This window comes from Crotalus tigris, unplaced genomic scaffold, assembly GCF_016545835.1.
Source record: "Crotalus tigris isolate CLP2741 ecotype Arizona unplaced genomic scaffold, ASM1654583v1 scf7180000019721.812232, whole genome shotgun sequence".
Lineage (NCBI taxonomy): Eukaryota > Metazoa > Chordata > Lepidosauria > Squamata > Viperidae > Crotalus > Crotalus tigris.
The window spans coordinates 218222-232156 of record NW_024097681.1 but is presented as its reverse complement, the minus strand read 5'-3'; the positions used below and the strand labels follow the sequence as shown (position 1 = coordinate 232156).

Sequence of the window (13935 nt, the reverse complement as noted above, 5' to 3'; positions counted from 1 at the left end):
TTTTATTTAGTTTTTAGTCCTCTCCCCCATAACTTTATATGTTTCTTTTGTAGCATATTCATGGGATTTGATTATCAGAAAGTAGGGCTCACTATTTTTCCTTTTTTTGTGTGAAACTTTGCTTCCATTAAGGTCTTAACATTCTGTGAAGCTTCAAACCAAAACAAGCAGTTTTTTCTTAATATGTCTAGAGCTGAAAGTAAAGCTGAAATTACCTTTTGCTGGAGATCATATTTGTCTTTTAATAACTGTACTTCTGACTTTTAGGTGGAAAAAATAAGTCTGTGGAACTCGAGGATGTCAAGTTCCACCAGTGTGTGCGACTATCACGTTTTGACAATGATCGTACTATCTCCTTCATTCCACCTGATGGAGATTTTGAGCTTATGTCATATCGCCTGAGTACACAGGTAGATCTTTGAAATGGTCCTGGGAATGGAACACAGAAAAAAATATCCCAGGACTTTACTAGCACAAGAGTGATCTCATCTTCCCTCTGCTGAAATAGATATCCCTGTCAACGCTGCTAATATTGAATATTCTTGCTTTGACAAAATAGGCAGAACTGTCTGGTACTTTTAGAGTTAATTCAGATGAGAATGAGAGAGGAGAGAAAAGCCTTTGGAAGGGGACGGAAGTGAATCTTTGCCTTCCAGGTTAATTGGAAGATGTGAATCATGACCCCAAAATAGGGGAGGGGAAATGCTTGGAATGTTATGTGCAAAGGAAGGGAAATTCAGATCTTGGCATTCTCCATGCTGTGCTGACACTCCTTAACATTAATAAAGGCTTTTTAGGTTAAACCATGCCTGAAAGTTCTTTGAAGTGTTTCATTAGTCAGACACATGACATCCCTCCCTTGCTTGTGGATTCACCGAGACAACACCTACACTTTACTAATGATTGATGTCCAAGCGTGGCAATTGCCCATTTCTAAAATAGTAGAAATTGCTGTCGAAGGGAGGTTTTATTTTGGTAAGGAGACAACAACAGAAAATATGTCCAGATAATTAATGGTTTCCTTTTTCAAGTAGGCTGAGTTTTTGCCAATCACAAACCTGTCTATTGAGATATCTGACAAACTTTACAAGCATGATAGATGCCTAGTAATGGCTGTATATAGTGACTGGGTCCACATTTTGCACCAACAAGCCAGCCATGCATATAACACATGCAGCCAGTCCAAAAGAGTCATAGGGTTTAATTGAAAGTATGAACTCAGTGGTACACAAAATAATTAAAATAGTAATAGTAGTAAAGTTGGAAGGGACCTTGGAGGTCATCTAGTCCAACCCCCTGCTCAGGCAGGAAACCCTACACCATTTCGGACAAATGGCTGTCCAGTCTCTTCTTAAAAACTTCCAGTGTTGGATCATTTACTGCTTCTGGAGGCAGGCTGTTCCACTGATTAATTGTTCTCACTTTCAGAAAGTTTCTCCTTAGTTCTAGGTTGCTTCTCTCCTTGATTAGTTTCCACCCATTGCTTCTTGTCCTGCCTTCAGGTGCTTTGGAAAATAGCTTAATTCCCTCTTCTTTATGGCAGCCCCTGAGATATTGGAATACTGCTATCATGTCCTTCCTTGTCCTTTTCTTCGTTAAACTAGACATAGATATGCTTTAGAGTAGAATCTCAGCATTTTTTTTCTTCTTCTGAGCATTTTCCCACCAAAATAAAATTAAATATGGTGCTGCAGTGATTAGGATGCAGTATTATGGGCAAACTCTGTCCACAGCCTGGAGTTCGATCCTGATGGGGCTCAAGATTGACTCAGCCTTCCATCCTTCTGAGGTTGGTAAAATGAGGAGCCAATTTGTTGGGGGCAATATGCTTATATTGTAAGCCGTGCAGAGAGTGCTGTAAAGCACTGTGGGAAGGTATATAAATCTAAGTGCTATGGAAAATAGAATGCAATACTTTTCAACTAAAGATAGTTGGGGCAGTTCTGCCACCCAGGACTATATCTCCTTATCAGTCCTTGAATAGTATTGATGACATTTTTGCAGTTAGCCATTCTTTTATGGTTTTATTTAAACATATTTCTATGCGGCTGTAATCAAAAATGACTTGAAAGCTGTATAAATGATTGTTAGATTATGTCTAAGGGTGTTACCCCTGCTGTTGCTACATTAAATAAGGCCGCTTAACTATGCAGGTCTAATTAAATATAATAGAACTCCAAGGAGATAAGTTTCATCATATTTAATACAATAATCTTTGGACTATTCTACACCCTCTATTATATTGGAAGCTTTGAAATTCATGCATATCTTTCTTTCTTTCTCTCCCCCTCCCCATCCCAACAAGATGAAACCTCTCATCTGGATCGAATCTGTCATTGAGAAGTTCTCTCACAGCCGAGTGGAGATTATGATTAAGGTGAATTCCCCTGCAAGACCTCCAGTGTAAAAAAAAAAATACTAGATTCTAATAAAATGCACACTCCTGCCTTGAGTAGGGGGTTGAACTAGAAAATTTTTGAGGCACTTTCCAGCTCTACAATTCTATATTATGCAGTATGTTCTATGTTCTAAAGCTATGGATTTTGCATAGCCTGCAGAAAAGAGCATGCCTGTCTTCATTGGATAAAAATAAATGAGTCCAAACTATCTTGAGGTTTGGATCTTTCTCTTGTGTCAGAGATTTAATTGATCAGGGAAATATATCTTTTTCGATATGCCATTTTTTATTCTTATTTTTTTTTCTCTAAAAGGCAAAGAGCCAGTTCAAAAAACAATCAGTGGCCAATGGTGTGGAGATAAGTGTGCCTGTCCCAAATGATGCTGACTCACCCAAATTCAAAACCAACATTGGCAGTGCAAAATATCTGCCTGAAAAGAATACTGTTGTCTGGAACATAAAGTCCTTCCCAGTAAGAAAAAATCCTTTTGTTTTTCTCTGATCAATGTCCTACATCTTTCATATCAATATTACATTCCAATCAGTTAGACTTTCACCAGGAATATTCAGTAAGCTATATGGTTCTTTTGCTGAATTTGGAGTGGGGCATTATTTTATTGGAGGGCTCTTAACTGTATCTTGAAGTCTCTGACAAATATTGTAAGAGCCACTGCTAGGGTGTTATAATAGGTAATGAATTCCTTCCAATTAGATTATAATGGAGCTTGGGCTGTGATAAAAGCTGGCAATGGTGGCAATGAGGGTTTGCCTCCTGGTTATTAGAGCCAGAGTGTGGAAACAATTGGTCAGGAAATTTGGATTCGGATCACCAGAAAAGGCTCTATTATATTTTGTATTTGCAGGGTGGTAAAGAATATTTGATGCGAGCCCATTTTGGGCTACCCAGCGTTGAGAACGAGGAGCTGGAAGGTCGGCCACCCATCTCAGTCCGATTTGAAATCCCATACTTCACAGTCTCTGGGATTCAAGTAAGCCAGATTTGATGGAGAAGTGAGAATGGAGACATTTTTGAGCCCAGGACCATATAAGATCAGGTGGTATTAAGGAAGAGAAAAGAAAGCTGAGATGACTGAAGATTGTGTGAGCCTATGGATGGCTGCAGCTAAGCTTAGGTTACTATTACTAGTTGTTACAATGCTTTTCACAATTATTTAAATTACTATATATGCCAAATACTTGGGATTATTATCATTTTAAGCTAGAGAGGGAAAGGTGCTTTGACCACATTGTAGTGTGAAGTTAAAATTGGAAGCCTTGAGATGCCATCAAATTTGAATGAATTTAAGATAGTTAATGCACTTTCTTTTTTCTTTCTTCTCTCTCTTATCTATTATCTCACTTTGATCAGGTACGATACATGAAGATAATTGAAAAGAGTGGGTACCAGGCTCTGCCTTGGGTCCGCTATATCACCCAGAGTGGAGGTAAATGTTAAAGCCCCTGAAGAAACTGGATTTATATATAGCTACTGACCATATTCACCCAGCATACTAAACTTAGTATTGAGCATAGTTATGACATTAACATTCAAATGTGCTCCAGAAACCAAGAAAGCCAACATTCGCATGATGTATTCAGTGCTTTTTTTGAAAAAAAAAAAAAAAAAAGGTGCCGGAACTCACACACGTCATACAACCCGCTTTGCCTACCCTACAAGGTTCCATCCAAAAAAAGGTGCTGGAACTCCGTTCTGGACATTCTATGACAAAAAAAGCCCTGGATGTATTAATCTTTTTTCTGGTAGCTATCTGAACAATCTTTGCCAACCAACACATCCTGGTTTGGTTTAGTTTGGTTTTGTGCAAAAATCAATATTTAAAAAATGTCCAGTCACCTATGTGTGAGTTAGAGTTAATCTGCATGCCATGAAAGCAAACTAATAATTTCCCTAGCGCTTTTGTTTATGAAATAATCCTCTGCATTCATGAGTTGAAATACAAAGCCAGAACAGATGAAATGTTCTGCTTTATAGAAATTCCTACACTCCATATCATTTTCCTGGAGGAGGAATGACAAATTTTAACTATCAAGTAGCCATCAATCTAGATTCAGACCTAAGATCAGTTCAATAAATATCTGCTATTTCCTCCCATCGCATCCTCTTGTTTTTCTAGAATATGAGTGATTATTCTGCAGAGCTCTGGATTGGAATTTTAAATGTATTGTATGGGATCCTATCTTATGATAGACTTTTGAAATGAAGCCAGCAAAAATTGTTGCATCTTTGCTAGGCCAAATTTGCAGTGTGTAAGAACTATCAATAACTACTAGTTCTGAGCCTATGTAGTTCTCCTGACATCAGAATTAGTATTCAGTGCTGGAGCATATGAATTGGTGCTGCTATACTGTCTTGCTTGTAGGCTTCCCATGAATATCTAATTGGCTCTTGCTGAATTAGATAGCCCTTTGTTCCTTCTTATGTTAACTTCTCCTTGCTGGATGAGGCTTGTAGAAAGCATTTGATCAAAGCCCTTAAATATTTCTGGAAAAGTTGCCTTATATTGTTATAAGAACATGCTGTTTACAGCCTAATTTTGTCCAGATGTTTTTCATTTGGACAAAAAAGGTTTTACAGAATTCCATAGTGTGTATGCATAGGACTTTCACATCCAATATCCATTATGTTGATTGTGTTTGCCATGATCTAGAGGAAAATTCCCAGATGTTACAAATATTTGGTTGTACAGTATTTTCCTGAGTTAAATGTGAGGTTGCCAGATATGTAGACAGTAATAGTTCTACTTCACAGGGAAACTTTGAGATTTAGTAAGTTTCAAAACTTCTTCCATATGTGAAAATTTTCATTTTTCAGCAAACTTTGCAAGTTCTCCCCTGAAAGAAATAGAACTATTTGCAGTCAAGATTCCTTGCTACATGGGAGCTTAAATTTAACTTATTTGATATTTTTCCTCCCCAGATTATCAACTTCGGGCACATTAATCGTATGACTCCACAGACTCTGATACTCTCAAGAATGAAGAAGTCTGAATGTCTTTTAATCCAGGCTCTATCTGGACTGATCTTGTATATTTGTGTCCTGGCAAATTGCTGCTCTGGTCCTCATTCCATTCAACCACAGCTTGGGTTGATAGTTGTTGGACAATTTCATCTACGTTTGGTGTGGGTGGAAGAGAATTATAGCCTATTCTTATTCTTCTTGTTGCCTACAATGACACATATACTGCTTCCTAGCTTGAATGGAAACAACCCTGTCTGTATACTGTGCCTTGCAAAGCTTTTGAGTGAAAAAGCTTTGATGAGTATAGCCTTCATTCAGAGAATTCCTGAGACAAAAAAGCAGGTGTGACAGTATCATTGGTGGGTGAGTCTCTTTATTTGGAAAGCTTTATCCAGGAGAATTGATGTTGCCTCTTACTAGTGCCTGAATAGAATTCAGTTCGTCCTGAAATGTAACCAAGTTTCTTCAGAGGGAGAGTTGTGTGCAGAAAGAATGTAGTGACAGAAAGAATAATCTACAATTTTATGGAATCAAGAACTGCAGATCTAGGTTGAACTCTCAACTTGTACATGAGTTTTCTGAGAAATTGTGGGAAATTCTTAATCTCTGTTCACTTTTTGTAAAATGAGAATAGCAGCTGCCTATCTCTTGTTATAAAGATGATGAAATGACTTAATAGTTTCTTTGTTCTTAAAGTATGACAAATTCTAAAAGGACAGAAATAAATCTTTTTCAGTGAAATTAGTATTGTATCGTGGTATGATATTCATTCTTTTTTCTTTTTGTTCCCAACAGATCAGTGTTGCATTTTAGTTTTACTAGTGTTGAACCCCTGGATTGAGGTTAGAGTTACAGATATAAAATATTTGGGGAAATATGACAAAAGCCAAGGGAGCTAACAGTGCTCTCAAGAGTCCTGCTGGATTGGAGTGACATCTATGGTAAATACTAGCAAACTAGTCAACAAACAATTATTTGCTTGAACTGATCAAGGCAAAAGTTTCAGTTCTGGAAGTTGCTTCCTGGACAATGTTTTGTTTATCCTACTCTCCTTCAAAGGATGATAAACAAAAACTAGGAACAGCATAGGCAGTTCTGTATACAAACATAGAAATGTTTTGTGTACCGTGTGTTGACATTTGTCAATTATTTTCATTTCTCCCAACAGCCTTCTTCTAACTTCTTCCCCGGGAGTGATTTGGATTTTCTAATTTCAAACACAATAGTTGGAACTGCAAGATAAGCAGATAATTACATATGATGCTCCTCTTCCTTTTATCATTTCCTTTGTCATTTGACTATCCATTATCCTGCAAAGGAATGTGTATATATGCAGATGTATATAATATATAATTTCTTTTTTGCAGAATGATAGCATTAGAAGGAACTTAAGAGGTCAAGTCCAATCCATAGCTCAATACAAAATTCATTAAACCATCCCTGAGCAGAATGGGACAACTTGCCATAGTCAACTCGCTGCGGCCAACTCACCACAGCCAACTCACTGTGGGACAACCTGCCACAGCCAACTCACTGTGGGACAACTTGCTACGGGACAATTTAACAATTCTATTTATTTATTTAAAATAAATGAACTATTTTTGCAACTCACATTTTATTCTGTTCCTCCTTTTGCATCCTTTCTTTAATGATTCCATTCCGCTATTTCTTTGATATTAGTGTAACTCTTGTCCTACAGCAAGTTGTCCTGCAGTAAGTTGGTTGTGGTGAGTTGTCCCGCAGTGAATTGGCGGTGGTGAGTTGGCCGAAGCAAATTGTCATAGACCCATCCCTAAGAGATGATGTTGAAAACCTCCACTGAAGGGGAAGAAATTATTCCAGGCAGTAATTTATTCTACAAATTGTCAAGTTCTTCTAATATCTAATTTACATTCTTACATCCCTACATCTCTTTGTTCTAATCCTACCCTTTAGGAACAAGTAAGAATCTAAATCCTCTACAGCTTAGGCGTCAAACTTGCCATGTCACATATGTGTCGTGATGTATCATGTTTTTTGCATTGCCGGAGCTGGGGTGGGCGTGGTCTCTGTATGATGCAATCAGCCCATGGGCCAGCAGTTTGACATCCCTGCTCTACAGTGTAACAGCCTTCAGATATTTGAAAACTTGCTCCTTCTCAACCTTCTTCTAACTGTTCCCCATAGGATTTGCTTTCCAGTCCTTTCACCATCATGGTAGCCCTTCTTTGAATTTGCTCCAGTTTATTAATATCTGTTTTTAAACTGTGGTGTGCAGAATTAAACATGATACTTTGACCAAGGCAGAATAAAGCGGGATGATTACTTCCTGCAATCTGAATTCTAGGTTCCTTTTGATGCTCTTCAAGGTCTTCTTTGTCCCTTGCACCTTCTTTACACTGGTGGTATTTATTAACCATGTGATCAACTAGTACAGCTATTGTATTTCTATTTCATTGATAGGGAAAGTATTTCACATGATTTTTATTTGAATGCAATATTATCTTGTGCAAGTGTTTTCAAATAGCATGTTTAATAACAGGTTTAAATGTTTGCTTTGCCACAACATGGAATGAATGTTATTGCAAAATACTGAGATTTGTGGCGATCCAACGATATCTTAAAAATAACTTTTATTGCACTAACTTATCTTTTCTCTCTATGGATAATTATTTTTTTTTATTCACAAAATACCTTCATATAACAAACTAATTTTTTAAAGTTACTTAGAATTGTAAAGGGAACCTCCTTTCAGTAAGGTGTTTAATGTTAAAACAAAGTGTACAGTAAAAGGATTTGTTACTTATAATTTAAGATATAACTGCAGTTGTTCTATAAAGCAAAACAGCAAAACAGAATACCTACTTTGTGAGTATACCTTTTTATTAACCCTTGAGATTTTAGCAGCCTAACAATTACTACTCTGACTAAAGTGATTTGTTTTGCACATTAACATTAAATGGAGGTCCTAATTCTTATATTCAAATACCAGATCATTTTTAATTTCAGTACGTTGTTCCTGTTGTTATTCTTGAAGAAGTACTATAGAATATCCTTGTCAATCAATTAGTAAAATTGGACTTACCTTATGTATACTGCCCAGATTTCAATCTGTTCTTCAATTTGGGAATGATAATCAATCAATCAATCAATTAGAATAGAGCTGGAAGGGACCTTGGAGGTCTTCTAGTCCAGCCCCCTGCTCAAGCAGGAGTCCCTACATTATTTCAAACAAGTGGCTGTCCAGTCTCTTCTTAAAAACCTTGAGTGATGAAGCATCCACAATGTCTGAAGGCAAGCTGTTCCACAGGTTAATTGTCCTCACTGTTAAGAAGTTTCTCCTTAATTCCAGGTTGCTTCTTTCCTTGATTAGTTTCCATCCGTTGTTTCGTGTCTTGCCTTCTGGTGCTTTGGAAAATAAATTGACCCCCTCCTCCTTGTGGTAGACCCTCAGATATTGAAACACTGCTATCATATCCCCCTAGTCCTTCTTTTCTCTATACTGGCTGTTATATTTCAAGATTGGTGAGGCATTGACGAGGCGAATGGTGCAAACAACAACTCTTTATTCAGTTAACAACAGAAGCAGCCCTAACTGCTGCTTAACCAGAATTTATACAGCTCACCACTAGGCGGCAGCCAATAGAATTGAAGCAGTATTTTCCACTTAAAGACAAACTAATTACCATGTAGACCAGTGGTTCTTAACCTTTTTGAACGAATCGCCCCCTTGAGCCAATGAGGAAGTTGTCATCAGCCCCCTCCCCCAACATAACCTCTCAATCACAACATAGGAAATAATTCTTCAATTTATGCAAACACTTTTTTTGTTTTCTTTAAAATTGTCATCAGGACATATCGATGCAAATAATTTATTTCCAGTCTTTTTCCCATATCTCAACTGTGTGAAAACGTTTGGTGCCACCCATCACTTTGTTTCCAAACTTCGTGATACATGTATTTCATTATTATCTTATTTATTCAAGACACTTAAATGTAATGACCACCGAAAACAAAATTCAGTTGCAAGAAAGTGAAATACCCAAAAAGAAAAACAGTAACATTTAATGATTGAATTACAAGTTTAATTTAAGATGGAAAAAGAAATATAAAAAGGGCATAAGAACAAACCACAATGCAGGAACTAAGAATTTCAAGACAAAAACTCTGAAACTAAATTAAGATTTGAGGAAAGTATATATAGTCATGCACACTGTAAAAAGGATATAATATCGAACTGGAATGCACGCTAAAAAAGTACAATACAAAGAGACACACAAAATGTTTTACAGAGCACAACAAAAATTCGAAAACGAAGCCGAAAAACTGGAACGTGAAATCCAATGCAAGCAAATGCAACGATAAAAGCTCAGACAAGTATTAACGAAAAAAATGTATGTACACACAAAAAGAAAAAAAAGAACATCAATGGCTGCCTTGTGCTTGGTGAGCTGATGCCAATTTCTTGATGTCTGGAACCATTTTTGTTAATCGCATTCTTAAATCACCACGCTCAGAGATCTTCAACATGTTCCTTGACTTAGAAAGGATCTGTTGGACGGTGCTGAAGCTCCTCTCCACTAAGTAAGTGGAAGGAAAGGCTAAAAGAAGCAACTTAACTTCCTGCCACAATATTGGGTAAGTGTTCCTTATTTTCACCCAAAAAGCTTCGTAGCCATAACTCTGAAAATGTGACTGGGCTTCACAGTCATATTTCAGATTTGTCAGTGGCTCTTGCAGTTTGGGATGAAGTTGTGCAAAGTCTGCTGTGAAAGGATTTAGCACCTAAGTGGGCACTTGCAGATTTATCAGATCATAGAATCTGGTTTCCATATCTTCTTTTAGTTGCTTCAAGTGGCAGCAAAAAACATCCAAAACTTCTTCTTGGAGTTCACGTTCATTACCAAGGCTTGGGAACTGATACAGCTCCTGGTGACTCATATTGCTTGCAAGGAGGTCCAATTTGGAAATAAATCAGCAGATTACTCCCTTGGCCTTAAGAAAATTGATTTTATTTCCTTGCAGCTTTACTTCATTCAGCTTGTCAAAAACATCAGCAAGATAACATCCAGACGTTGAAGTTTAAGAGAACTGCTTAGACTTGGGTCAATGGATTCAAGAAATTCGACTACTGTGTCAAAACGTTTGTGGAATCGCCGCAAACACTTTCCTTTTGAAAGCCACCTTACTTTGGTGTGCAAAAGGAGACATTCAAACTCCTCGTCATTTTCTTCACAAAGCTTGTGAAAAAGTCGATTGTTCAAGGCATTCGACTTAATTTTATTCACAGCATTAATGACGTAGTGTAGAGACTTGTGCAAACGGCCACTCAAATTTTTTGAGACAAGGTGTTTCAAAGGTGTCCATTGCATCGTCTGTGAACGACGCAATGGACAGTCATAACTCCAGGTACAAGTAATTTTAGATGAGCTTGAAATCCGCGATATCTTCCAACCATGGATGCAGCTCTGTCAGTTGCACATGCCACGACGTTTGTCAAAGGGATGTTTTTCTTATTAAAAAACTCTTCAACCTTTTTAAATATTGAAGAACCTTTTGTGTCGATGGCTAAATTTCGAACAAATGACAGTTCTTCGCCGATCTTTTCATTTCCATTGATGAAGCAGACATAAGCCAATAACAAGGCTTCATTTTCACGAATCGTTGACTCGTCAATCTGCATCACGAATTCTATATTTTTCAAGGTGTCAATAAGCCTTTCTTCCACATCAGCAGCCATTTCATCAATTCTTTTTGATACGGTGTCATTGCTCAAAGGAATCGATTGCATGATAGTGCTTGAGCTGGGCCCCAACATGGTGACAACAATCTGTTTCACTGCTACTAAAATCAGCGTTTCTCCAATAGTGTGAGGTTTGCCACATTTTGCTATCAACAAAGATACTTCATAGGAACAAATGAGCCCCTTGTCGGCATTGAGTGACGATTTTCCAAATAACTTCCCTCAAACTTGCGACCCTCAAACTTGGACTTTAAGGATTGGAAAAATGATGCTGGTTTGTCAGCTTTATCGGAATGAATTCTTACCAAATGGTCTTTCAGTCGGGAAGGCTTCACTGCTTCATTTGAAAATGTTTTCTCACAAAGAAGACAAAACGGACGCTGTACGTTGGAAGGAGATGGAATGAATCCCAATTTTAGGTATTCCATCGAATATTGGCGACACTTCCTCTTCTTGGCCATGTTGAGAGGTCTTTGATATGAAAGGCACTACCTGCAAATTAAATTTTTGACTCCACTGGAACACTAGAAAAACACGTGGACGTCGATATACCTAGTTTCAACAATTATGTTGACATTACAGCTGACGTCACAGGGGACAGCCACTCAGCGTGTGATGTTTCGAAAGAAGTGCTCCTCCCTCCATCAATGCCCATTCTGGCCAATGGTGAGCCACTGTATGGGTAGAGGATGCTGCGCAACACTCATGAAGATAAGCGATGCATTTTCACATATGTACAGTGTTCTGTACTGAAGCTAGCTGGAGAAACATTTGAAAACACAATTCAATCCACTAATAGCAAGCAATCTGATGTTTCTGTACAACAAATATACAGCAATTCATTGTACGAAAATGTCTCAAAAGTGTCCCCAAATCTTTATTTTATTTTATTTTATTTTTAAAATTTGTAAGCCGCCCCACTCCCGAAGGACTCTGGGCGGCTAACAATAAAAAAAACATAAAACATAACAGAACAACAGTACAAAGACAATCATCCAGGGGTCAGGTTTTATAAACCCCAGGCCTGCCGGAAAAGCCAGGTCTTAAGTAGCTTACGGAAGACCAACAGGGTGGGAGCGGTCCTAATCTCCAGGGGGAGCTGGTTCCAAAGCGTGGGCGCCATCACAGAGAAGGCCCTCCTCCGCAGCCCCGCCAAATGGCACTGCTTGGCCGACGGGGCCTGAAGGAGGCCCAGCCTGTGGGATCTAACCGCACATAGGGAACTATGAGGTAGTAGGCGGTCTCGCAAATAGCCTGGCCCTGAGCCATATAGGGCTTTAAAGGTAATGACCAACACCTTGAATTGGACCCAGAGACCAATAGGCAACCAGTGCAGCTCATGGAGGATAGGTGTAACGTGGGTGTATCGAGGAGCACCCACTATCACTTGCGCGGCTGCATTCTGGACCAACTGTAGTCTCCGAATACTTTTCAAGGGTAGCCCCATGTAGAGTGCGTTGCAGTAGTCCAAACGTGAGGTGACAAGGGCGTGAGTGACTGTAAGGAGAGCCTCCCGGTCCAGGTAGGGTCGTAACTGGTGCAACAGGCGAACTTGTGCAAAGGTCCTCCCAGCCACAGCCGTCAGTTGTGTTCCAAATTCAGCTGTGGATCAAGGAGGACACCCAAGTTGTGAACCCGCTCCGAGGGGGGTATATTTTCCCCCGCAAGAGTCAACACTGGACAATCGACATGATCCTTGGGAGGCAACATCCAAAGCCACTCGGTCTTGTCAGGATTGAGCCTGAGTCTGTTAACCCCCATCCAGACCCTCACGGCTTCAAGGCAACGGCCCATCACATCAGCCGCTTCACTGAGAGAGCTCGGGGAGGAGATATATAACTGGGTATCATCAGCATACTGATGAAACCTCAGCCCGTGCTGTCTAATGATCTCACCCAGCGGCTTCATATAAATGTTAAATAGGAGGGGAGAGAGGACTGACCCCTGTGGCACGCCACATTCAAGGGGCCTCGGGGTTGACCTCTGCCCTCCCATCAATACCGATTGCGACCGGCCAGAGAGGTAGGAGGAGAACCACCGTAAAACGGTGCCTCCCACTCCCACCCCTTCGAGTCGTCGCAAAAGAATACCATGATCGATGGTATCGAAAGCCGCTGAGAGATCAAGTAGCATCAAGACAGAGGAATAACCTCTGTCTCGGGCCCGCCAGAGATCATCCATTAGCGCGACCAAAGTGGTTTCTGTGCTGAAGCCGGGCCTGAAGCCAGATTGAAAAGGGTCTAGGTAATCCGCTTCATCCAGAGACCGTCGGAGCTGGAGTGCCACCACTCTCTCTACAACCTTCCCCCCAAAGGGGAGATTGGAGACTGGACGGAAGTTATTTAAGTCAGCCGGGTCCAGGGTAGGCTTCTTGAGCAGGGGCCTCACAACCGCCTCCTTCAGGGATTGCGGGAAAGACCCCTCCCTCAACGAAGCATTGATCAACACCTGGAGCCAGCCTCATGTCACCTCCTTGGCAGCTGAGACCAACCAGGAAGGACACGGGTCCAATAAACAAGTGGAGGCGCTCATTGTTCCCACCGCTCTGTCAACATCCTCAGCGGTCACAGACTCAAATTCATCCCATAAAACTGAGCTAAGACCTGCCCCAGTCATCTCAAAAGGCCCTGCCCAATCGGAGTCTAGGTCTGTCCGAATCCGAGCGATTTTGTCTGATAGGAATTGCACAAATTCCTCCGCTCTACCCTGTAAGGGCTCCCCAGCTTCCCGAACATTAAGTACGGAACGGGTCACCCTAAACAGGGCAGCGGGGTGAGATTCTGCAGACACAATAAGTGCGGAAAAATGCGAACATTTTGCCACTCTTATCGCCAC

The 13935-nt window shown here is 39.9% G+C and overlaps 1 protein-coding gene across 3 annotated transcripts in view; it reads left to right on the top strand.

Annotated features, from left to right (window-relative positions):
- The window catches only part of AP1M2 (adaptor related protein complex 1 subunit mu 2), a 42052-nt gene extending 35930 nt beyond the window's left edge, over positions 1 to 6122 (top strand). For 2 of the 3 annotated variants that reach the window (XM_039364301.1, XM_039364303.1), the window contains 6 exons: positions 268 to 410; positions 2306 to 2377; positions 2712 to 2870; positions 3262 to 3387; positions 3768 to 3843; positions 5337 to 6122. In XM_039364301.1, the coding sequence (XP_039220235.1) occupies positions 268 to 410; positions 2306 to 2377; positions 2712 to 2870; positions 3262 to 3387; positions 3768 to 3843; positions 5337 to 5359 (599 nt within the window). In that variant the 3' untranslated portion in view covers positions 5360 to 6122. The remainder of the gene's footprint in view (positions 1 to 267; positions 411 to 2305; positions 2378 to 2711; positions 2871 to 3261; positions 3388 to 3767; positions 3844 to 5336) is intronic. The other variant, XM_039364302.1, reaches the window with a different exon arrangement.
- Positions 6123 to 13935: the final 7813 nt, after the last annotated feature.